The following is a 26,536-nucleotide window of genomic DNA, read 5'->3' as shown; positions in this document are numbered from 1 at the left end:
TCTCTTTCTTTTAATATAAATTGGTTCAAAGTCCATCTTGATTTTTTTTTTGGTATTCCTCTTCACATCACTTTTAAAGGATTATGGTCTGCCCATGTACCTGATTCTTTCTTGATTTCCTGCATATTTATCCTCATCTATTTTATTTTCCTGGGCTCCAAGATCACTGCAGATGGGGACTGTAGCCAAGAAATTAAAAGACGCTTGCTCCTAGGGAGGAAAGCCATGGCAAATCTAGACAGCACACTAAAAAGCAGAGACATCACCCTGCCAACAAAAGTGTGTATAGTCAAGGCTATGGTCTTCCCAGTTGCAATGTATGGCTGTGAAAGTTGGACCATAAGAAAGGCTGAGCACCAAAGAATTGAGGCCTTTGAACTATGGTGCTGGAGAAGACTCCTGCGAGTCCCTTGGACTGCAAGGCGATCAAACCGGTCAGTCCTAGAGGAGATCCACCCTGACTGCTCTTTAGAAGGCCAGATCCTGAAGCTAAAACTCAAATACTTTGGCCACCTAATGAGAAGGAAGGACTCACTGGAGAAGAGCCTCATGCTGGGAAAGATTGAGGGCAATGGAAGAAGGGGACGACAGAGAATGAGGTGGCTGGATGGAGTCACTGAAGCAGGAGGCGTGAGCTTAAATGGACTCCAGAAGATGGTAGAGGACAGGAAGGCCTGGAGGAACATTGTCCATGGGGTCGCGATGGGTCGGACACGACTTCGCAACTAACAACAACAAGATCATATCGATTCTAGACCAGGATTTTTGACTGTTTGAATAAAATGTATATTGTAGTTTTCCTTGATTAATTTCCCTCCAAACAGCTTGTACTCCAACTTCTTCTATCATATTAAAAAAGGTCTTAGGTAATCTTCTTCTTCCAGTTTTTCCTGTTTTACTATTTTTATAGTCTAATGTCCCATCCACTACTATCGCATTAAAGTCTCCTACTAAACAAATATTTTGGTACTCCACTTCTATTATTTTTCTATGGAGATTTTGATAGAATTCTTCCTGGTTATGATTTGGTGTGTAGATTACTACTAACAATGCTTGGTTTTGATGTAAGTATATTTCTACCATCAAAGTTCTACCTTCTTCATCTGAATAAATCATTTTAGAATCTATTGTCTCTTTAATATATACAGCAACACCTCTTTTTTCTGTTGTGCTGATGCATGATAAAGTTTCCAAATTCTAATATTGTTCTTTTATATGTGTCTCTTCTAATATTGTTCTTTTATATGTGTCTCTTGCAAACAAATTTCATTGCTTTAGTTTTGTAAAAATTTTGTTTGTTTTTGATGGGGAGTTTAGTCCATTTATATTCACTGAAAAAAAATCCATTTTCTGTCTCCATTTCAGTTATTTATATTTAGGTCTACAAGTCGGTCTCGTGATTCTCTGTTCTCTGGTGGTAGAACCATTTCTTTAATGACTGTCCAAAGTTAAAATAGCATTGGGGAGAAAAAAAGGGGCTTATGACCAGTTTTTCACACTTAACGACCCTTGCAGCATTCCCTATGGTCATATGATCCAAATTCACTTACTTGGCAACTGGTATGTATTTATGATGGTTGCAGTGTCCCAGGCTCATGTGATCACCTTTTATTTATTTATTTATTTATTTAGATTTATATACCGCCCTTTCCCGAAGGACTCAGGGCGGTTTACAGGGCATTTAAAAGAAAGTCAATACAAACGTTAAAACAAATTAAAAAAGATTAAATAGAACCCTGAGAAAATTAAAACCCAGTTAAAATTAAGATTAAAAAATTCTCAGCCTGGGCCAGAGAGCTCGAAGAGCCAGGTCTTCAGGTCCCGGCGGAATGAACGGAGGTTGGGGGCAGTCCTAAGCTCCGCAGGCAGCTGGTTCCACAGGGCAGGCGCACCCACTGAGAAGGCCCTACCCCTGGGTGTTACCCGCCGGCAATCTTTAACCGGCAGCACCCTGAGGAGACCCTCCCTGTGGGAGCGCACTGGACGAAGGGAACTTGATGCTGGCAGCAGGTGTTCCCTCAAATATCCTGGACCCTCGCCATTTAGGGCTTTATAGGTCATCACCAGCACCTTGAATCTCACCCGAAGGGCAACTGGAAGCCAATGCAGCTCGCGGAGTAGAGGTGTTACATGGGAGTATTGGGAGACCCCCATCACGACTCGCGCGGCCGCATTCTGCACCAGCTGAAGCCTCCAGGTGGTCCTCAAGGGCAGCCCCATGTAGAGAGCGTTGCAGTAGTCTAAACGGGAGGTCACGAGCGCATGAGTGACTGCGTAGGGCATCTCGGTCCAGGTAGGGTCGCAACTGGCGCACCAGGCGAACCTGGGCAAAAGCCCCCCTGGTCACGGCTCCTATATGGTCTTCAAAAGTGAGCTGCGAATCCAGGAGGATGCCCAAGTTGCGAGCCCTATCAACGGGGGGTAACACCTCACCCCCCATCGTTAGAGATGGAATAGTCTGGTTGACCCGAGATGCCGGTATGCACAGCCACTCAGTCTTGGCAGTATTGAGACGAAGCCTTAACAAGCATGATATTGTCTTAACAACTGCAATGACTCACCTGACAACAGTGGCAAACAAGGTCATAAAACGGGGGGAAACTCACTTAACCGTCTTGCTTAGCAACGGAAGTTTTGGCCTGAGTTGTGGGAGTAAGCTGAAGACGGCATTAGATAGGTTCGCCACTTTTGAGTCATTAGATATGTTTGCCACCTAGAGCATTTTATAAAAATAATAAAGGCGGGATAGAAATAAATACATGAAGTAATATGGTGGCTTAAGTTAATGGCCTGATTCACTCACGATGCCCAGTTGCAGTCTGTCAACCCTTTTTATCCAAGTTTAATGTTTTCTATGAATCCACAAAACGTGCAGCTATCTCTGCGTCACCTGCAGCTCATCATATATCCTGGCTTTTTTTTTCCTTTTCTTTCTTCCTTTGTATCTTCCGTCTGATAATCCTTAGCTGTACTAGTTTATAGCATTTTTCTCCTTTTTTTTCAACACCATCCAAGACAACCATATCATGGCATCTCAATATTTTTTCCAAAGCCTTCATGGCTGTTAGCGTCCAGCATATTTCGGGACTGACTGTTTCTTTATAATTGATCATGGATCATATCTCTGAGACTTTGATTGCTAGGGAGGACAGGGACTTGGGTAAAGGCAGAGATATTTATTTATTTTATTTTATTTTATTTTATTTTATTAAATTTCTATACCGCCCTTCTCCCAAAGGACTCAGGGCGGTGTACAGGGCAATAAAATGGAACATACAAAAGTTAAAAATAAAATTAAATTAATTGGCCCTAACAATAAATAGTTAAAATAAACTCAAACCCTTAGTCCAGGCCGGCCTGTTCAAACAACCAAGTCTTCAGATCACGGCGGAAAGAGCGAAGGTCGGGAGCCATCCGGAGCTCAACAGGCAGTTGATTCCAAAGGGCTGGCGCACCCACAGAGAATGCTCTCCCCCTGGGGGCCGCTAGCCGGCAATCCCTCACCGACGGCACCCTGAGGAGGCCCTCTCTGTGGGAGCGCACAGGACGAAGGGAAGTTGACGCCGGCAGCAGGTGCTCCCGTAGGTAGTCCAGACCCATGCCATTTAGGGCTTTGTAGGTCATCACCAGCACCTTGAATCTCACCCGGAGGGCAACTGGAAGCCAATGCAGCTCGCGGAGGAGAGGTGTTACATGGGAGTATTGGGAACTCGCGCGGCTGCATTCTGCACCAGCCTCCGAGTGGTCCTCAAGGGCAGCCCCATGTAGAGAGCATTGCAGTAGTCTATCTGAGAGGTCACAAGCACATGAGTGACTGTACTTAGGGCATCCCGGTCCAGATAGGGCCGCAACTGGTGCACCAGGCGAACCTGGGCAAAAGCCCCCCTGGCCACAGCTCCTACATGGTCTTCCAAACTCAGCTGTGAGTCAAGGACACCCACATTCCAAGGCCATTTATTTTCACCACACAAAATGGGTGGAAAGCATTTTGACCTAGCATTGGGGAAAATTCCATAATAAAGTCCAACATTTATTTATTTATATATATTTTTTCAGTTAGATTTGGATCTTGCCTTTCCATCAGGACCTCAAAATGCAAAGACTTCCTAGTTCTGGAAATACAGTAGCCAATAATGTGTTCACAGCATTGATTTTAGATTACAGCAGATAGCTGCGTACAGTAAGCCTCCTACCTTCCATAGATTGTTTTTGTATCTCATTTATCTCTTAAACCAGGGGTCTTCAAACTTGGCCCTTTGATGACTTGTGGACTTCAACTTCCAGAATTCCTCAGCCAGTGTGCCTGGCTGAGGAATTCTGGGAGTTGAAGTCCACAAGTCATCAAAGGGCCAAGTTTGAAGAGCCCTATTTTAAACTTTTCTGATCCTTCTTTGGAATCCACTCTTTCCTTTTTTCTACTCCTTGACCAATACCGCAATACACCAAAGCAGCTTCATTTAAACATGAAATTAACCATCATAACACCTAACATCCTAGGCACTGGAGCAATTTGTGATTATGAACGTTTTTTTTCTTTTATACTAAGCAAGATTTGCATTATGTGCTTCATAGGTCACTCAACAATTGAAGCTTTCCCTTTCCTGGAGAGCCTTTCCAGAGAGACGAGCTTTTCCTATGGAATTTCTACCTATCTAAAACAAAGCTTCTTCTGCAACCCTCTCTGCCACATTTGAATATGGCTGTATAGTGCCCCCTTCAGTGTCTGATCAATTGGCCCCATGCTGGGAGTCTAAATATGCTAGAAATATCCTATTCTTCTTAAATACACATGTCTTAATCCTGTGGGCATAAGAGCTTGACCAGTTAAAACTGGTGTTTAAGAAGAGAACCACCCCTGGAATCTTTTTCTGGTTAGATGTGTAGAAGTGGATGACTAGCAAGGATACTAGCGGATTGGGCACAGCAACTACCAATCACTGCTAAAAGATTAGCTGGCTTTTTTAGCTGAATCCAAAAATCCATTGTGACAGTAATTGCGCTCAGAAATAACAAAGACAGCCAGCCTGCAAACATTTTAATCAAGAATCCGTGATGCTTCCTGTTTCTGAACACAACACTCTCCGTAAGGGCTTTTGCATCCATTCAGAAGCATCAGATTCTCTTCAATCAGGTAATAAATTAGATGGACTTTTCTGGTTGTATTTTAAAAGTTCTGCTGTTTCCCATTCATGTTCCTATTTTTCTCCCTGTTTTTTTTATATTTAGACACATGGGATAGTCTCATTTTCATAGGCAGATTTTTTATATTAAAAAAAATCACTTTTCTTACCCATGGGGTTACCAGTGAGAATAATTTGAAGCAGTGGATGAATCAGAAAATCAGAAATACTTTTTGTTTCCTAGACTGTCCAAATGGAGGGATCTTTGGAAGACTTTGAGGTGACTTGCTGGTTATGTTAAAGCACAAGTCGGCAGACTTCTTCCTGCTTATGAAATGTTGCTAAATAATACCTCATTAGAAGTTTGAGTCAAGTTCGGCCCCTGGTAGCTTAGAGTTATGTAATTTTCTTGGCATCCTAAAGAAGTAGTTTGGCATGTCTTTATGGATTTTAATTTTTTTATTATTATTTTGGAGAATGTCATGGAAACTAACATAGTATCTGCCCAGTGAACTTGAGCGATACAGATTGAGGCTACTAAACATACTTATAACTTTATACGTTCAGCCATATTAGTTGAACTATGGATGCCATATGCCTATTATCCTTTGTTTAAAATTCTCCAACCTGATTCATTTTGGTCACCACGATGTAAAAAAGATGTTGAGACTAAAAAGAGTACAGAGAAGAGCAACAAAATGATCAGGGGACTGGAAGCTGAAAAACATTAAGAACTGTTGCTGGAATTGAGTATGTCTAGTTTAATGAAAAGAAGGACTAAGGGTGACATGATAGCAGTGTTCCAATATCTCAGGGGTGGCCACAAAGAAGAGGGAGTCAAGCTAGTCTCCAAAGCACCTGAGGGCAGAACAAGAAGTAATGGATGGAGACTAATCAAGGAGAGAAGCAACCTAGAACTAAGGATAAATTTCCTGACAGTTAGAACAATTAATCAGTGGAACAACTTGTCTCCAGAAGTTGTGAATGCTCTAATATTGGAAGTTTTTAAGAAGAGATTGGACAACCATTTATCTGAAATGGTATAGGGTTTTCTGCCTAAGCAGGGGGTTGGACTAGAAGGCCTCCAAGGTCCCTTCCATCTCTGTTATTCTATTCTATTCTATTCTATTCTATTCTATTCTATTCTATTCTATTCTATTCTATTCTATTCTATTCTATTCTATTCTATTCTATTCTATTCTATTCTATTCTATTCTATTCTTACACTTTTAATCAACAACTGAGAATCATGAATCAACCGTTTAGTAGTCATACCTGTGTTTCTCAACTTTGGCAACTTTTAAGAAGTGTGGGCTTCTACTCCCAGGATTCCCTAGCCAGTATGCTGGCTGGAGAATTCTGGGAGTTGAAGTCCACAGATCTTAAAGCTGCCTAGGTTAAGAAACACTGGATTATACACTTTATATCTGCAGACAATTCTTAACCCTTATTGTCGTAGCAGAGCCTAGAACATAGCTTGAGGTTCTGGAGTTACTTAGATCAGTTCTTTTTATGGCAATAAAAGTGCCATTTAACAGTAAGCATGACCCTGGTTAGCTTTTCCAAATGCAGAGAAAGTCATCCAGGAAATACCCTACAGTGGGGCAGATAGAGGCCCGTTTCTTAAGAAGTTAGTGAGGAGAGATTCACTGCAGCGTTGTCTGCCTGGATTCTCATGTGTAGAGATTAGATGCCTTTATCAAGTGCAGAGCAGGTAGATATTAAATGGGTATAGCTTTGGTAAAAGTTGGGGGTGAGAAGCAGGACAGGAGAATAATATTAATTCGATTTAATGTTAATCACAACATACATGAAACCATCCTGGCCTGAACCACTACCACTCAAAGGATTTGTGGGCTCCCTGTCCTGGAAGTGGAGCCCTCCTCATGTGATCTAGAACCTCAACCAACATATTAGTATCTCTGCCTTTTCAATGGTTTTCACTTGAGTTGTGTCCGCACAGTCCAGCTGAGTTCACCTGCACAAAAATCCAGCTGCAAAGAAATCATATCTGCATGTGGGAATGAGAGCTCTTTCTCCAGTCTCTTTGCTTTTTCAGACGGATAAAAATATTTTTCAGTGTTAATTTGAATTAAGTGGCAATCCAACTGGGAAATACAGTTATTATTGTTATTAGTGGGAAATAAAGATAATATTATTGCAGGTAACCCTTGACTTACAACCACAACTGGAACCAGAATTTCCATTGCTAAACAAGCGAAGTGAGTCATAGTTAATTTTACAACTTTTTTTGTTGGGGGGGGGGCACGGTTAAGTGAATCACTGCAGTTGTTAAATGAATCATGTACTCCTTAAGCAAATCTGGCTTCCCCTATTGATTTTGCATGTCAGAAACCGGTTGGGAAGGTCACAAATGATTGTTCACATGACCCTGGGATGCTGCAACAATCATAAATAAATGCTACTTGCTAAAAATTTTGGTCATGTGACCACGAGGATGCTGCATTGGTTATAAGTGCAAGCACCAGTCGTAAGTCACATTGTTCAGTACGTTGTTGCCACTTTGAATGGTCACTGAATGGTTGCAAGTTGAGAACTGCCTGCATTTTTGTTAACATTAGCATTTACATTGCCTTTTTGCTGAAAACTCGAAGCATACACGGAACAGTCCTTCTCTCCTCTCCCCTTCTTTTATCCCCACCACAACAAACCCAAAATCACCCAAGGAAGTCACTTGAACCCGGGTCTGTCCTTGCAGATCCAGGACCTGCACCAATATGCTACCCTCAACCCTTTCAGCAGCTTGATCCAGAGCTTTGGTAGGGCACACTCAGTGAAGCATCAGGAGGGATGTCCAAATCAGGAGCCTCCGTGATTGACGGCTCACTTTGTCTGTAAGAGGAGGGCACTTCTAAAATGCAGGCCTTTAGATCAGCATAAGCCTGGGGCAACGTCCCCAGGTTGACCCAACGGTCGTGAGAAGGGTTGTAGCAATGAATGAGATGCGTATCTCGATAGGTGTTATGGCTGTACCCTCCCAGAATGTAGAGCTCTCCATTCAGGATGGCAGAGGCAGCGATGACGTGAGCTTGGGGAAGTGGACACAAGGTGACCCACAGGTCTTGATCTGGACAGTACATCTCACAAGCCAGTTGGTCGGCGTAGCCCCCGTGCCCGTCCCGCCATCGTAAACCGCCAGCCACATAGATCCGCCCATTCAGCACCTCCATGATGTGTCCGGCACGCTCTTCCTGCATGGGGGCCAGAAGGAGAGGTGGACCATCTGGGCGATAGCGAATCAGAGAGGATTGACAGCGGCACGAGCCGTCGCTGCCCCCCGTGATGTAGATCCATCCATCCAGGACACAAGCTGCATGGCCACAGACTGGGGTTGGCAAGGGTGCACAAGGCCTGAAATAAAATAAAGGTGGGAATAAATAAAAGGGAATTAAAGGTAAAGTGAAGTCGTGTCAGACTCAAGGCTGTACTGCTCATCTCCGCTTCTTAGCTGAGGAAGCCAGTGTTGTCCGGAGACATTTTCTGTGGCCAGCATGACTATATGCCAAAGATGCATAGAACACTTACCTTCTCACCAAAGCTGCTCCTATTAATCTACTCCCATTTGCATGCTTTCAAATTGTTAGAGGGGCAGGAGCTGGAGCCAAAACGGGAGCTCATCCCATTGTGCATTGCTCGGGTCTTGAACGCGGGTTGTCAGCTTTCCAGCTGACAAGCTCAGGGTCTTTAACTATTGAGCCATTGCACCCCTCTAAAGGAAAATTAGGGATGTGAAAATAACTGCTTTGCTGGAGCATAGAGTGTGATGTTTAGCTAGCTCGTCGAAACCCAACGAGTTATTTGTGAAAAGCAGATATTTAGGTTGTCTTCTGAAATCATGCTCCTTCAGATTTATAGGGAGTCCTCGACTTACGACCACAATAGAGCCCCAGATTTCCATGGCCATTTATGACCTTTCTTGCCACAGTTGTTAAGTGAATCTCTGCAGTTAGTAACACGGGTGTAAAGTGAACCTGGATTTCCCCATTGACTTTGCTTGTCAGAAAGTTGCAGAAGGGGGTCACATGACCCCAGGACACTGCAACCATCATAAATACATGCCAGTTGCCAAGCAATGTCCAAATTTTGGTCACATGTCCACAGAGATGATGCAACAGTCCTAAGTGTGAAAAAGAGTGATAAGTCACTTTTTTTCCAGTGCTGCTTGTACCTTCAAATGTGTAGGAGATGACCAGGCTGAACCTGAGGGAGGGATCAAATGTGTCATCAGTCACGAATCCTTTGTCCCCACAAGTGATTTAAGTCCAGCTGACCATGAATTCCTTATTTACTGCCAAATTGCTTTAACTGTTAGTAGTTCAGATTCTTGTAGAGAGCTTAAGCTTACAACAAATCTTTATGCCTATTGGAACTGCCTGGATCTCCTATTTTCCCTGGCATTTGACAGAATGGTTACTAAACAAAAGATTTTAAGTTGAGGACTACCTATATCTTTTGCACTGCATGGTCTCCAGACCTGGGCCTAGCACATCTGCTTAAGTCTCCATGGGCTCCTACCTCCATGTGTTGCTCTGAGGTTCATAGCACTCCACAGAATCCAGGCAATAGACCTCATTGGAACTCCCTCCCAGAGCGTAGAAGAAACCATGCAGGAACACTGCAGGAAAATAGCTCCGGCAATTGGTCATGTCAGCTAGTCGCTCCCAACTCCCACACAGAGGATCAAACCTGTAAAAGAAGGAATAAAAATTCTCAATGGAAATAATGCCACAATGTAAAAAAAAAGATGTTGAGACTTTAGAAAGAGTGCAGAGAAGAGCAACAAAGATGATTAAGGGAGTGGAGGCTAAAACATATGAAGAAATGTTGCAGGAATTGGGTATGCCTAGTCTAATGAAAAGAAGGAATAGGGGTGACATGATGGCAATGTTCCAATATCTAAGGGGTTGCCACAAAGAAGAGGGGGTCAAGGTATTCTCCAAAGCGCCTGAAGGCAGGACAAGAAGCAACGGATGGATGAAAACCAAACAAGGAGAGAACCAACCTAGAACTAAGGAGGAAGTTAGAACAATTAGAACAATTAATCAGCAGAACAACTTGATTCCAAAAGTTGTGGGTGCTCCTACACTGGAGGTTTCTAAGATTGGACAATCATTTGTCTGGAATGGTATAGGGCAGGGGTAGGCAACCTTAGCTCTTTTATGACTCATGGACTTCAACTCCCAGAATTCCTGAGTCAGCTGACTCAGCTGACTCAGGAATTCTGGGAGTTGAAGTCCATGAGTCATAAAAGAGCCAAGGTTGCCTACCCCTGGTATAGGGTTTCCTACTTGAGCAGGGGGTTGAATTAGAAGACCTCCAAGGTCCCTTCCAACTCTGTTATTCTGTTAACTCTGTCTCCGAGTTGGTTATGAATGGGCCACTAGTCCTTATTCCTGGACAGTCCATGTGCCAGATATGTTCCTCCTGGTTAAGGAAGTCTAACTAGGGATATCCTGGTTCCTATTTCTCAGTTACAGAGTCCATCTGTAGAACGTTGGGTTAATTAGTATTTGCAAGAGGACCGAGAAGCCATAATCCCTCCTGGACTTTCTTAAAATCTTCTGGGATTTATCAGGCTATGTTTTGATTTCCACAACATATTTAGCTGGATAATATAAAGGATAGACATGTTATGGAAACACAGAAAACCAGTTATTTCAAATATGGGGTCTCATACACACACAAAAGTAGCATTGGATAGATACATGATGGTATAATTATTTAACCAAATCAGACCAGGTAGAATAAAATTAGATCAGTGGATTAATTCTTTTTTCTGGCCTCTGGATACACAGGCAGAAGGCCAGAGAACAATTCTGAAGTACTCCAGGGTGTCAGGAATAAGTCTCTTCCCTGTCCAACCCATTCTAGGTTTTCTGAGCTCTATTTTTTTCTGAACTGTATGTGTGTGTGGGGGGGGGGGAATCAGAAGTTGGCAGATGGCCAAGCTCCTGATGATAAGGTTCCCAACTTCTCATATAACATGCATGGATGGATGGATGGATGGATGGATGGATGGATGGATGGATGGATATCAATTGTTGCTAGTTCACCCAAAGGTGCTTTTCCAAAACACAACTGGACTTCATTTTTCCTTGAACACATTTTGCTTCTCATCCAAGAAGCTTCTTCAGTTCTAAAAGAAACTTCTTGGATGAGAAATGAAATTTCAAGGAAATACAAAGTCCAGTTGCCTTTTGAAAAAACACCTCTGGGACAACCATGATCTGGATGACTGGGAATCTCCATAGACATATTGCTAGTTCAGTGGCCTCATCATGAATCTTGGGGACATGGTGGCCTATGATGAGCACCCAACCAGTATTCCCAATCACTGGAGAAACATATAAAAAAGTTTCAGCTGCCCCTCAGCTGTGGTTTCAGATGCCTTAACCTGGAATGCTGGTTGTTTCCAGCATTCATTCATTTGAATGCTGGATCAATCACAGAATGAGCCATGGTGGTTAGAATGTAGTACTACAGGCTACTTCTGCTGACTGCCGGCTGCCAGCAATTCAATAGTTCGATTCTCATTGACTCAGCCTTCCATCCCTTCGAGGTCGGTAAAATGAGGACCCAGATTATTGGGGGGCAATATGCTGACTCTGTAAACCACCTAGTAAAAGGTAAAGGTTCCCCTGCACATGCGTGCTAGTCGTTTCCAACTCTAGGGGTCGGTGCTCAACTCCATTTCAAAGCTGAAGAGGCAGCGCTTGTCCGAGGATGACTCCATGGTCATGTGGCTGGCATGACTAGACACCAAAGGCGCACGGAACGCTGTTACCTTCCCACCGTAATGGTCTCTATTTTTCTACTTACATTTTTATGTGCTTTCGAACTGCTAGGTTGGCAGAAGCTGGGACGAGTAACAGGCGCTCACTCTGTTACGCGGCACTCGGGATTCGACCCGCCAAACTGCCGACCATCTGATCGACAAGCTCAGCGTCCTCACCCACTGAGCCACCGTGTCCCTTAAACCACCTAGAGAGGGCAGTAAAGCACTGTGAACTGGTATATAAGTATATAAGTCTAAGTGCTATTGCTATTTCCTTCCCTCATAATCATGACCATTGGATGCTTCATTAAACCATTAAACCTGACATCTTTCCACTCTTACTCAAAAGTATCTTCACTGAATGGGACCACATCTGTCCTCTCCTTCCTTCCCAATTCTTGTCTTCAAGCAGCAGGTCTTCCAACTCACCTGAACACTGAACACATAGTATCCCTGACGCCATAATAATGCTTCCCCCCAAAGAGGTACATCTTATTGTCCTTGACCACTACAGCATGCCGGAATCGTGGTTGCTCTGGGAGGTACCCAAGACGACGCCACTCCACTTGTTTGACCAAGCCGATGCCATTGAGGAAGCGGTGGGTGAACCAGAAATCCTGACATGGGCTGCGAGTAGCCATATTTTTTGTCAAAGTATCTCCTCCGCTAATCACAATGACCTTCTCTGGATATCTCACCCGGCAAGGAAGTTGCTCCATCTTGGAAGGACCTGGTGGAATGCTAGCTAAGGATTGAACCATGAGGGTGTAGAGGCGACCAGGATCAGCCATCATCTCTTCTTTCCGCACCTGCTTGAGCTCTTGATTGGACATCAGTGGGAATCTGATGCACTGCAACACTTTCTCAGCACAGTTCATCCGCCCAGCCCAGTCAGCAGTCAACCAATGGACAGCTCCTTGGAAAGCTTCTAGTTCATGGAGGATGTAGAGTGAATCAGAACCAAGAAAGTCCACCAGCTGGTTCACAGAAAGATCTAGGAACTTTGGCGTTTTCATGACACGAGCAAAGTTGTTTAATATAAACTTCTCTGCCGTGCTTTCAAGATCATGTAGACTATAAGCATGGGCAAAAGACAGAACATCCAAGCAGGTTTCTGGAGTGAGCTTGTAGTGGAACAGATCCAGACAGAGATCCAAGATACCAGAGACTTGATACTGAAGAGCGGCTTGTGCAGCTTCAAATATATAATCCCATCCACCTCTCAGCATTCCTGTGTAAGCAAAGGAGATGATCAACCCCAGATCAGCTGCAGTGAATTGGGTGCAAAGAGGAACCTTGGTCTGTTGAGTTTCCTTCATGCCACTGGTAAACATACCATGGAAGAATTCACAGCCACAAGCCAAGGCTAAGCGGTGAACTGCAAGGAGAGAAGATGAAGTCAGGAAATGGAGGGACTGTACCTTTAACACAAGTCATAATGACCCTAACTTCAAGACAATTCCTACCCCAAATCTGGCTTTTTCCAGTTCTTCCCAACTTATTGAGGCTTTGCAATCTAATTTTTTTTTTTTTGCTTTTCTATCAACTCTACCTTATTCACCTCAGAATAACAGAGTTGGAAGAGACATTGAAAGCCTTTTAGTCCAATCCCCTGCTTAAGCAGGAAACCCTATACCATTTCAGACAAATTGTTGTCTAATCTCTTCTTTAAAAACCTCCAGTGTTGGAGCACCCACAACTTCTGGAGGCAAGTTGTTCAACTGGTTAATTGTTCTGTCAGGAAATTTCTCCTTAATTCTAGGTTGGTTATCTCCTTGATTAGTTCCCATCCATTTCCACTTTGGAAAATAGGTTGACACAAACCCCTTTTTTGGGGGCAGCCCCTTAGAAATTAGAATATTGCTATCATGTCACCCCTACTCCTTCTTTTCATTAAACTAGGTAAAGGTAAAGGTTCCCCCGCACATGCGTGCTAGTCGTTTCCAACTCTAGGGGCTGGTGAACATCTCCGTTCCAAACCCGAAGAGCCAGCGCTTGTCCGAGGACGTCTCCGTGGTCATGTGGCCGGCATGACTAGACACCGAAGGCGCACGGAATGCTGTTACCTTCCCACCGTAGTGGTCCCTATTTTTCTACTTGCATTTTTACGTGCTTTCGAACTGCTAGGTTGGCAGAAGCTGGGATGAATAACAGGCGCTCACTCTGCTACGCGGCACTCGGCATTCGACTCGCCAAACTGCCGATCTTCTGACCGACAAGCTCAGCGTCCTAACCCATTGAGCCACCGCGTCCCTTTCATTAAACTAGACATACCCAATACCTCGAAATGTATCTCCTTCAGCTTTAAGTTCCATGTCCCATCCGATGCCTTCATTGTACAGCTCTTCAAGCCTCTGTAGTGTCTTCCACTTCTCTTCCACTGGACTTAGCCTATCCTCATTCTCTATTCCTATCAACACTACCTTGCATATTTCAGCCACACGAGGGACCCCCAGGGCCTCAGCTGCATCTAGGATATCTCCAGCCACGATTGGGATGGGCCCTAACTCTCCTGTGTAGGTAAAATTCAAAATGGCCTCCCAGCCAGAAGGTGTGGTCACACCATCCAAATTCATCCCTTCTTGCTCCCCACATTCTAAACGCTGCAGAAAGACAGAACTGACTGCAGCCAGAAGGATGCTGTGGGCTTTATAGTCCTTTTGACCCAAAGTCACGGTTGTATCCACAAGAAGGTCCTGTCCCCTCAGCAGGAGAGCTGCAGTGAAAAATCCTTCTGCGTGTCCCTCACTCCGCAATTCCAACTGTTGTTCTGAAGAAGTTTCCAACACATCTGGAGCTCTGTCCACGCAGGTCATCCTTTTCTGAAAAAAAGATAGTTGTGAGGGGGAAAAACCCAAACTCACAGCTGGGTGATCCCTGTATTAGTGCCATATAACCAAACTAACCAAAACGATTCTCATCACTCTTTCTCCAAGAAGCTACTTTAAAAATCTCACCCTATTGTTCTTTTTCAGTAACATCACAGCTTCATGAAACATTTGGGAGAATTGGAAAGTGGTCATGTTGTCATATTTTGGTTGATCCTAAATCATTATCATCATCATATCATGATGTCATCACTTTACAAATTAGAGATTTTTCCTCCCACAAACTGTGACATCTTCTTGGAACCCAGTGAGAAAAATACCAATGAAAGCATGGAAGACAGTAAAAGGAGAGAATATCTAAATACATACAGGTAATCTTTGGGTTACAACCACAACGGAGCACAACAATTCTATTGTTAAGCAAGACAGATGTTAAGTGAATTTTGCCCCATTTTACGATCTTTCTTGCCACGGTTGTTAAGTGAACCATAGCAATTGTTAAGTTAGTAACATGGTTGTTTTTTTTAAAGTTTTATAAAAAGTTACAATATTATCCCCTTCCCAAAGCCCCCCTAACCCCCCTCCCCCACTTCCCAAAGCTGATTACAGGTTTACAAATATATAGTAATCATAATCTAACATTAATCAACTATATAAAAAACCAAATACATAATACACTTTAACCCGCCTTTAACATAATTACCAACACTCTAAAATACCCAACTTCTAAAAAAAAATTAAATTATAACAATAACAATCTAAAATTTACTCATAAGCTAAATGGAACTTTTTAGTCCCATATTTTTTCTGATATAGGGACGCGGTGGCTCAGTGGGTTAGGATGCTGAGCTTGTCGATCAGAAGGTCGGCAGTTTGGCGGGTCGAATCCCGAGTGCCGCATAACAGAGTGAGCGCCTGTTACTCGTCCCAGCTTCTGCCAACCTAGCAGTTCGAAAGCACGTAAAAATGCAAGTAGAAAAATAGGGACCGCCACGGTGGGAAGGTAACAGTGTTCCGTGCGCCTTTGGCATCTAGTCATGTTGTCCACATGACCACGGAGACGTCCTCGGACAAGCGCTGGCTCTTCAGCTTTGAAACGGACATGAGCACCAGCCCCTAGAGTCAGAAACGACGAGCATGCATGTGCGGGGGAACCTTTACCTTTACCTTTACCTTATTTTTTCTGAATATAATCTATCCATCTTCTCCAAACCGAAATGTATCTCTCTTGTGAATGATCTTTCAAGTAAGCAGAAATCTTAGCCATTTCTGCTAGATTTGACACTTTAAGCGTCCACTCCTCTATAGTAGGCAGACAATCCTTCTTCCAATATTGCCCTACCAATAACCTTGCAGCTGTTATCAAATTCAAGTAACATGGTTGTTAAGTGAATCTGGCTTCCCCATTAACTTTGCATCTCAGAAGGTTGCAAAAGGAGATCACGTGACCCTGGGACACTGTAGCCATCACAGATAACATGCCAGTTGCCAAGCGCCCGAATTTTGCTCACACGACAATAGGGATGCTGCAGTGGTCGTAAGCACGAAAAACAGTCATAAGTCATTTTTCCAGTGCCGTTGTAACTTCAAACTGTCACTAACTCGAGGTCTACCTGTACTGTCCTCAAGTCATTGAATTACAATCACAGCACACAAAGTAGTTGTGTATGAGACAAAGGTCACACTTTTTCACTGTGTAGGAAACATGAAATATTATGTAGTGGCTCCTAGAACGGAATGGCGGTTCTTAGAAAATCTACAGATATGTAACGTGCCAAAATAGTATGGTATGTCCTCTTCCTCCCCTTGATACCCACCCCCAGAACTACATAACCAATACATAATGGATACGAGCATGCCTGTGTGTATTTTAATTGGGAAAGGATGTGTTGTGGTTGAGGTTTTGTAATCTGAATCAGAGATTAATACTCCCCTATTAAACAATTAGAAATGAGGAGTTCCGTCCTAATTTCTGGCAATAATTGTTTTGTCAGTGTTTCCACCCACTTCATGAATACTGTTCCATTTTGTTCTGAGTGTGTGTTCACATCCAAACAAAACTTTCAGCCTTGTTTTGTTTTATACTGTAAGTCACAGTTAACTTTGCATAGCACGCTAATCACAAGAGCTATTGACAAACCACAGTGGTTGGGGTTCATGGCAGTGTATTGAGCCCAAACATAGTGAGTCACACTTTTTCTCACTCTTAGTGTGATGTGTGATGTCAGCTAATCTATGAACAGGCCTTGTCTCTTGTTTGGGATGTGCCTTCCTATTCCCGAGGCTTATCATTTCCCATCGGTTCTTCGAGAACATTCACGTCTGAGCTGTAATTATGATTATGACTGTCTGATACTCAAGTAAGAAACAGGGTGGACATGCAAATCCCACAGAAGACTCTTGCCACATGCACACATGACGCATGACCCTTAAGCCCTTTGCCCTTGACCCTCCCACATTGACAGAGCTCCTCTGTAACTCCCTGGGGATCCCCAGCCCAAATCTCTCACCTGTGTCTGCTAGGACGGGGTCCTTCTTGGACCTTTGTGGTATCCGTAGCTATGGCATGACCTCTGTGGTATGCTGACCATCAGCTTTGATGCTAACTTGCAAAGTTAATTATAGCCAAGCACAAGTTATTAAAAGAGGACAGGATGGCCAGACAGGACCGGCTGGTTATGTTTAGCTTTGATTTCCAGCCCGTTGCATTAACCAAGCAAATGAAGTGTAATTTTTCCCCCAGATGCCACGAAGGAAATAAAGCTGTTTCGTAATTGTCACAATCACAGCTATTAATTGGGACTCATAGTTAATGGACATTCTTATGCTGAAAAAACAAAATAAATCCTTGTTCATTTAAAGCTAGCACAGAAAAATCCTTTTCCTGACATATAGGGAGTCCTCGACTTACAACAGTTTGTTTAGTGACCAAACTTACAACGGCACTGAACAAAGTGACTTGTGACCATTTTTCACACCCATGACCATTGCAGCATCCCCAAGGTCATGTGATTGACCTTCAGATGCTTGACAACTGGTTCATATTTATGACGGTTGCGGTGTCCCGGGGTCACGTGATCCCCTTTTGTGACCTTCTGACAAGCAAAGTCAATGTGAAAGCCAGATTCACTTAACGACGGTGTTACTAATTTAACAACTGCGGTGATTCACCTAACAAATGTGGCGAGAAAAGTTGTAAAAATGGGACAAAACTCACTTCACAAATTTCTCACTTAGCAGCAGAAATCTCAGGGTGATTTGTGCTCGTAAGTCAAGGACTACTGGTACTGATTTTTCTCTATTTCTCTTTTTTATCAATGTTGTCTCTCTCCATGTGTGTGTGTGAGAGAGAGAGAGAGTGTGTGTGTAGTGTATTTATCTGAATACACACAGACAAAGCAGACTACAGAGAGAGAAACATCCTCGGAACTCTGTTGCTTTCTGTCTAAAACTTTAGGTGGAAACTGTAAACCATTCCCCCCTCCTCCTCCCTCCACCCCCCCCAGGAACATTTGACCTGAACTTGATGCTTTTCGGGAAAAAGTCAGAATAGTTTCTACCAAGGTGTGTGGGGAGTGGAATTCAGGGAAACTTTTTTAATGAAATCTATCTTGAGTTGCCGGATGACCTGAATCCATTCTTTACTTCAGAGACGCCAGGGTTTAGTAATAAAAATACCAGGAAATCCAGACGATTGTAATTTAATATGCGGAAGGATGATTAGGCAAAGAGTTAAGCCAGATTGAAGTCCTCAGCAAGCTCCTGTGCTCCTTCTCTTTTCACAGGTATCCATCAGACTCTTATATCTGAATCTCCCTTTCCCCCCACCCCCACTTCTTCAATAAAATTCAATAAAATTCAATAAAATTAAATTCTTGAGCCCCCTTTCTCTTGCTTGTGAGTAGGGATCTTCCTCTTCAAGGTGATCCCTTGTTTGGCTTGGGTGATCCCTCTCCTGGACCAGAGAGTCATAATTGATCATCCAAAGCCTCCTCAGATGGGTTTCTGCTCCACCTCTGAACCTTCTGTCTAAGAGTGTTTTCCAACCTTGTCAACTCTAAGATGGGTGGACTTCAACTCCCAGAATGCTTCAGCCAGCACGAATTGAAGTCCATCCATCTTAAAGTTGCCTGGTTTGTGAAGCAATGTTGTAGACCGATGTTTGTCATCACAATCTGCTTGCAGGTTCTTCTGATAATTTTATTACTTCATCAGTCCCATCCACCCTGTCTGTTGCCTTTGTTCTACTTCCCTTAACCTTACCAAGCATAGTTTCCATAATAGCTCAACATCTTCTCCTATCACATGATCACAATAAGTGATCTGCTCACTGATCATAACCAGCAGTCAATTATTGCTTGGTCAACAACCAATTGGATGGTTGTTTTTGCAGTTCACAGTGCTCATAGTAACCATCTCCAGATCTTTATTTCAAAAGTCTCTCTCTTGCTCTCATTTCAAAGTCCAGCTTTCCACTTTCAATGGAAAAAAACCACATTCATTTAACAAATTTGATCTCTGCGGTCTTAAAAATCCTTTATGATTATATCTTAATTTTTATTCTACCCTAGAGCTTATCTCTGCTTGTCTAGCTGGTGTCCATCTTCCTTCCTTCCTTCCTTCCTTCCTTCCTTCCTTCCTTCCTTCCTTCCTTCCTTCCTTCCTTCCTTCCTTCCTTCCTTCCTTTCCAAGAACCCAAACCTATTTTATACCTTTGCTTCTTCACCATCTTTCTTTCTTTCTTTCTTTCTTTCTTTCTTTCTTTCTTTCTTTCTTTCTTTCTTTCTTTCTTTCTTTCTCTCTCTTTCCCTCCCTCCCTCCCTCCCTCCCTCTTTCTTTCTTTCTTTCTTTCTTTCTTTCTTTCTTTCTTTCTTTCTTTCTTTCTTTCTTTCTTTCTTTCTTTCTTTCTTTCTTTCTTTCTTTCTTTCTTTCTTTCTTTCTTTTCTTCCCAAGAACCCAAATGTATTTTATAACCTTTGCTTCTTCACCATCTATAATAAGTTCACTAAACAGGATTGGCAACGTTATTTGTCTTCATAAATGTCAACATTAACCCACAGTTTTCATTTTCTGTTTTCATTTTCATAACGAGTTCCCAATGGCATTAACTTTCTCTGTTTGAAAGGCAAGGTCACACATCTTTCCAGCAATGTTTTCTTTCCATTAAAAAGCTACTTTTCTTCCCCGTAAGAAGCAATTTCTGTCCAGCTTTATCAGTATCAAAATGCAACTGTTTTTTGTATTATTATTATTTATTTTTGAGTAGTCAATACAGGTAGTTCTTGACTTACAACCACAACAGAGCTCAAAATTTCTGTTGTGAAGTGAGACATTTTTAAGTGAGTTTTGCCACATTTTATGTCCTTCCTTGCCAAAGTTGTTAAGTGAATCACTGCCCTTAGTCACATGGTTGTTAAGTGAGTCTGGTTTCCCCATTGACTATGCTTGTCAAAAGGGGATCACATGACCCCAGGACACTGCCACTGTCATAAATATGAATCAGTTGCCAAGCTTCTGAATTTTGATCATGTGACCCTGGGGATGTGGCAAGGGTGAAAAATGCTCATAAGTCACTAAGTGAACTGTTGTGAGTTGAGGACTATCTTTAGTCTGATTCATACTAACTAGAGCAACATTTTTCCTAGTCTCTTGCTTGTAGCCTCAGAACAGTCCAAAGATCTTTTGGCAAATTACGATGTGAGTGAGTTACATGTGGACATGCCTTGTACGCATGTCTTGTATTTGTGTCTGTATTTCTAAATACTAAAACTGTTTCTATCTAGAATTAAGAAAAGTCTGAAATCCCTGCTCCTTGTTTGCTGATGTTTCTCCAGAGGCAAACCTTGAATTTTCTCATGTTCCATGTCAATGGAGGTTCTCCGTCATCCAGGCCATGGTTGTCCCAAAAGTGCTTTTTTCAGGAAGCAACTGGACTTTTTTTTGTTTTTCTTCGGAGACTTTTTGCTTCTCATCCAAGAAGCTTCTTCAGCTCTGAAGCAGAAGAAGTCAGAGCTGAAGAAGATTCTTGGATGAGAAGCGAAACGTCTTCAAAGAAAAACGAAAAAATCCAGTTGCCTCCTGAAAAGGCCTCTTTGGGACTCTCGTGTTCCATCTTCTTCAGTTCCACCAGAAGCTTCTCATCATTAGTAGAAGAAAGGTCAGCAATGCCTTCTCCTCTTCTGCATAACTTCTTTGGATAATGTCCAAACAATTATCTTTGACAATCTTTCCACCAGCCCAAATATTAATCCAATTTAGCTTATATTGGTCTCCTAAAACCAATAAGCCAATTTCAACAACCAGTTGCCATCTAAAGCTCCATGCCAAGCTACTAGAGTCCTCCCTAAGACAGATAGATCCTTGACTTGCAACAGTTCACTTACTGTAGGGATCCTCAAACTTGGCCACTTTAAGACTTGTGGACTTCAGCTTCCAGAATTCCTCAGCCAGCAGGAAGTCCTCAAGTCTTAAAGTGGCCAAGTTTGAGGACCCCTGATTTAGTGACTCTTCAAAGTTACAACGACACTGAAAAAAAGGTGACCTATGACCCTTTTTCACACTTACAACCTTTGCAGCATCCCCATGGTCACGTGATCACAATTCAGATGCTTAGCAACTGACTCATATTTATGACGGTTACAGTATCCCAGGATCATATGATCACCTTTTATGACCTTTCGGCAAGCAAAGATAATAGGGAAGCCAGATTCACTTAACAACCATGCTGCGAACTGCAATGATTCACTTAACAATGGTGGCAAGAAAGGTCCTAAAGTGGGTCAAAGCTCATTTAACAACTGTCTTGCTTAGCAACAGATATGTTGGGCTCACCTGTGGTCATATGTCAGGGATTTCTGTTGATCAGTTGTTAAGTGAATTTGGCCCCATTTTATGACCTTTCTTCCCCCGGTTGTTAAGTGAATCGCTTCAGTTGTTAAATTAGTCACGTGGTTGTTAAGTGAATCTGGCTTGCCCATTGACTTTGCTTGTCAGAAGGTCGCAAAAAGTGATCGCAAGACCCCAGAACACTGGAACCGTCCTAAATATGAGTCAGTGGCCAAGCGTCTGAATTTTGATCACATGACCACAGGAGTTCTGCAACGGTCCTAAGAGTGAAAAACAGCCATAAGTCAATTTTTAACAAGGCTGTTGTTTGAAGGGCCACTAAGTGAACCGTTGTAACCTGAGGACTATCTGTATTTTGCTCTGCAAAGGAAGACAAATCCGACGGAAACGGGCAACGTGAACCGGTTTGATTTTGGGAAAGGAATACAATGTAAGCCTGGGTGTGTCCTGTCACAATGGAGTTACACCTCTAACATTACACATGCAACCACTTTTTGAAAGGTTCTTTCTTACACTTTGGGGAAATTCCCCAGGTGCCTCAGAAAACATTTGTTCAGACTGGCTTTTCATTTGGACTGTCTAGATTCCAGGAATGGAACAAAGAGTGGGAGGTAAAATGAGAGAAGAATGGAGTGGAGAACAGAAAGTGGGTGAAAGGACACGGCCGATATCAGATAGTCCCTGACTTACATCCATGCCATGTTACAACGGCATTCAAAAAAGTGAATTATGACTGTTTCCCACACTTATGGCCATTGCGGTATCCCCACGATCGTGTGATCAAAATTCAGATTGAACAGTTTAACAGTAAGGGGGTTGGAAGGGACCTTGGAGGTCATCTAGTCCAACTCCCCGGTCTCGTAGGACACCCTATACTCTTTCTGATAAATGGCTGTCCAGTCTCTTCTTAAAAGCCTCCAGGGATGGGGCACCCATAACTGGCAACTGGCATGTATTTATGATGGTCGCAGTGTCCTGGGATCATGTGGTCACTTGTCGTGACATTCTGACTAGCCACGCCGACGGGGAAGCCATATTTACTTAACAACCATGCTACTAACTTCACAACTGCAGTGATTCCTTTAACAATGGTGGGAAGAAAACTCATTAAACTCATAAAATTGGGTCAAAACTACACCATTTCAGATAAATGGCTGTCCAGTGAGGGTTCCAAATTACCATGACACTGAAAAAAAAATAACTTGTGACCAATTTTCACACTTATGACCATTGTAGCAGGCCTAAGGTCCTGTGATTTACATTCAGATGCTTGACAACTGGCTCATATTTATGTCGGCTGCCTCCTTAAGTAACACCAGCTGCCTGCAATTAGTGCAGGTTCGCGTCCCACCAGGCTCAAGGTTGACTCAGCCTTCCATCCTTCCGAGGTAGGTAAAATGAGGACCCAGATTGTTGGGGGCAATTAAGCTGACTTTGTAATAATGCCGCTTGGGGTGTGTGTGTGAAAGCCCTAACAAGCAGGCATATACATAGAATGAAGGCTACTGCTAAGCTTGTAAGCCGCCCTGAGTCTTCGGAGAAGGGCGGGATATAAATGTAATAAAAAAAATAAAAAAATAAAAAATGTGATCCCCTGGTGCAACCTTTTGACAAGCCAAGTCAGTGGGGCAATGACATTCACTTAACAACCGTGTGGCTAACTTAACAAATGGGGCGAAAATGGGGCCAAACTCACTTATCAAATTTCTTACTCAGCAACATAAATTTTGGGGCCCATTTGTGGTCGTAAGTCGAGGACAATCTGTAGCAGAGGTTCACTCCATTTTTGTATTAAACAGGATGCAGTGGTGGGACCCCCTTCCAAAGGATATTGAGAAAGACCCCCCCACCTTACAAAAGGGATGCACTCATATTTACACATTTCAGAAAAGAACAACATGAGCAACTGATGATGTAAGCATGTATATTCATAGGTTACTCAGGTTTCCATAGATCATGGATTTCAGATTATTTCCTGCTCCTGCTTATCTTCAAGACAAGGAAAAGGAGAAATGAAGAATAAAACAAGAGGGGAAGCATCTCCCATAAACCAAGAAAGGGGGGCAGTTAAGAAATGGTAGATGCCAAAGAGAAAACATCACCCATTGGCACTTTGAGGCCTAATCTATGGAAATCGTTCTAATAAGATAAGAGGCTGTGCTTCAAAAACCTCTTTTATCTCTTTTAAGATAACAGGCTGTGCTTCAAAAGGTTTATATCTCTTAGTCAGTTCCATTCATTTAAGAGAAAAACAGAGTTGTAAGGGACCTGGAAGGTTTTCTAATCCAACCTCCTACTCAAGCACGAAACCCAATACCATTTCAGACAAATGGTTGTCCACTCTCTTCTTAAAAACCTCCAATGTTGGGGTATTCACAACTTCTGGAGGCAAGTCATCCCAGTGATTCATTGTTCTCACTGTCAGGAAATTTCTCCTTAGTACTAGATTGCTTCTCTCCTTGATCAGTTTTCATCCATTGCTTCTTGTCCTGCCTTCTGGTGCTTTGGAGAATAGCTTGACTCCCTCTTGTTTGTGGCAACCCCTGAGAAATTGGAACACTGCTGTCGTGTCACCCCTAGTTCTTCTTTTCATTAAACTGGACATACCCAATTCCTGCAACTGTTGTTCATATGTTTTAGCCTCCAGTCCCCTAATCAGTTTTGTTGCTGTAAAAACTGTTTTTCCCCCCAGAGGATGTTGCTTGGATGGCTTCATTTGGGCAGATGACCCTATTTTCTTTTCTTGTGTTACAACCATGAGGCTGAACTCCATTTGTACAGGCTTAGGGGTTAAAATTTGGAGTCCTTTGATACTGCATTGCCTTGGCATTAAGAAGGTAATGGAACTGGGCATGGCTAGTCTAGTGAAGAGAAGGACCAGGGGAGACATGATAGCAGTGTTCCAATATTTGAGGGGGTCTCACAGAGAGGAGGGGGATCAACCTATTTTTCAAAGCACCTGAAGGCCAGACAAGGCATAACAGATGGAAACTGATCAAGGAGAGATTCAACCTGGAAATAAGGAGAAATTTTCTGACAGTGAGAACAATCAACCAGTGGAACAGACTGCCTTTTTTTTAATTGAAAAGTTTTACAGTACATTTTATTTTTAACAAAACAAAACAAAACCCCTCCCAACCCCCTCCCCTCTTCCCAACCCTCCCTAACACCTCCCTCCCTCCCCCTCCCCCCTCCCCGACTTCCCAGAGCTAAATACAAGGTATAAAAGTAGAAACAATCATAATCTACCATATGCAAACAACAATAAACTATTAAATCTATCGCACTTTAACTCTTATAAAATGACTACAAGCAATATAAATATCACATCAATACTTATTCAAATGCTAAATGAAACTTTTTAGTCCCATATTTATTCTGGATGTAATCAATCCATTTTTTCCACTCCACAATATCTCTCTGTTGCGAATGGTCTTTCAAATACGCTGAGATCTATGCCATTTCCGCCAGGTTGGAAACTTTTAAAGTCCATTCTTCTATAGTCGGCAGTTCTTCCTTCTTCCAATATTGCCCTACTAAAAGTCTTACTGCCGTAATTAAATTCAACATCAACTTAGTGTCCACAACAGTAGTGTCAGTAATAATGCCCAGTAGAAACAATTGCGGACAAAACTTTATCCTTTTCTGGAACAGACTGCCTTGTGGGAGCTTCATCACTAGAAGCTTTCAAGAACAGACTGGATTGCAATCTGTCAAAAATAGTGTAAGGTCTCCTGGTTGGGCAGGGGGTTGGACTAGAAAGATGACCTACAAGGTTCCTTCCAACTCTGTTATTCTATTCTATTCTATTCTAAGATCAGGGGAAGGAGGAAAGAAGGAAGGTAGAACATCTGCTAAGTTTACAAGGACTCCATCTGGTCACTCAAGAACCAGGTGAACTTCTCCGCTCCTAGTCTCTTTGAATAACCTCCTCTGTTGCTTATGCATAGTGCTTGCCCTCATTTGTTCTGGATTAGTTGAGGAAAGTTGAGAGTTATGGCCTTGGATCTTGTTCAAGTCAGCACCATGGACCAGTTCACAGGGTGCTACCAGTTCAAAATCTTCATAGCTCATGAGTGTAGGGAAGAGACTCTAGGATTGTGTAGTTCTGCCTCCCGTTATGGGTGTGCATCCTATTTCCCAACAGTGACAGGGTTCAGATTAAACTACAGCCTGGAGCATTTCTATGACATAGGTTTATTTACACGCATACAACAATAAAGGCATGCATTACAGGTGTGACTAGTCTCGACCTCTCTTTAGGCAATTGAAATTACCTCATTCAGCATATCCAACCTCAGCCACCCCTGGTTAGCAATAGCACTAGCATTTAGGCTTACCTTCTGCCCCATAGTGCTTTACAACACTCTCTGGGCACCTTACAATGTTTTGCATATTGGATATTGCCCCAACATCTGGGTCCTCATTCTACCAACCTGGGAAGGATGAGTCAACCCTGAATCCTATCAGGGTCAAATTCAGGGCTGTGGGCAGAGTTTGCCTGGAACATTGCATTTTAACCACCGCACCACTCGAGCCGGTGAGACTCGAACTGCTGAACTGCTGGCAGCCAGCAATCAGCAGAATTAACCTGCATTAACTGCATTCTAACCACTGCGCCACCAGGGCTCTTAGCAGGAAGAGAGAAAGTTGTGTCATATCTGCTCTATCTACTCTACATGTAATACTTGGCTGGGTTTTTCTAATTCTCTTGAACTGCCTTCATAAAATGGTTATGACCTAGATGACCTCCAAGGTCCCTTCCATCATTATCATTATCATTATCATTATCATTATCATTATCATTATCATTATTAATCGTCGCACAGTCAGCCAGATGTTCAGACTGGATTTGGCATTTTTGTCTACCTATTGAGTCCTTACCAAGGACCTGGGATAGGCAGATGTGGATATTTGATGGTATTACAGATATTGTCGCAGGATGG

At 42.8% G+C, this 26,536-nt stretch overlaps 1 protein-coding gene across 1 annotated transcript; it reads right to left on the bottom strand.

Moving 5' to 3' along the window:
- Positions 1 to 7,621: 7,621 nt before the first annotated feature.
- On the bottom strand, positions 7,622 to 17,293 carry LOC308676782 (kelch-like protein 9). The gene is made up of 5 exons (XM_081342805.1): positions 17,255 to 17,293; positions 14,198 to 14,738; positions 12,346 to 13,294; positions 9,657 to 9,827; positions 7,622 to 8,492 (listed from the first exon to the last, which is right to left on the bottom strand). The coding sequence occupies exons 2-5, from the start codon at positions 14,730 to 14,732 to the stop codon at positions 7,877 to 7,879; spliced, it is 2,271 nt and encodes a 756-aa protein (XP_081198931.1). The 5' UTR covers positions 14,733 to 14,738; positions 17,255 to 17,293; the 3' UTR covers positions 7,622 to 7,876.
- Positions 17,294 to 26,536: the final 9,243 nt, after the last annotated feature.

This window comes from Vipera berus (assembly GCF_964194415.1).
Source record: "Vipera berus genome assembly, chromosome: W".
In the NCBI taxonomy this organism is placed as follows: Eukaryota; Metazoa; Chordata; class Lepidosauria; order Squamata; family Viperidae; genus Vipera; species Vipera berus.
The sequence above is the reverse complement of the archived record's forward strand: the minus strand, read 5'-3'. Positions and strand labels throughout refer to the sequence as shown.

Excerpts from the sequence above, each read along its gene's own strand:
- LOC308676782 (XM_081342805.1), bottom strand. The coding sequence starts at position 14,732 with ATGACCTGCGTGGACAGAGCTCCAGATGTGTTGGAAACTTCTTCAGAA. Across the intron at positions 9,828-12,345 it reads ACTATGTGTTCAGTGTTCAG|GTTTGATCCTCTGTGTGGGA; the intron begins GTGAGTTGGAAG and ends CTTCTTTTACAG. Across the intron at positions 8,493-9,656 it reads CCTCAGAGCAACACATGGAG|GCCTTGTGCACCCTTGCCAA; the intron begins GTAGGAGCCCAT and ends ATTTTATTTCAG.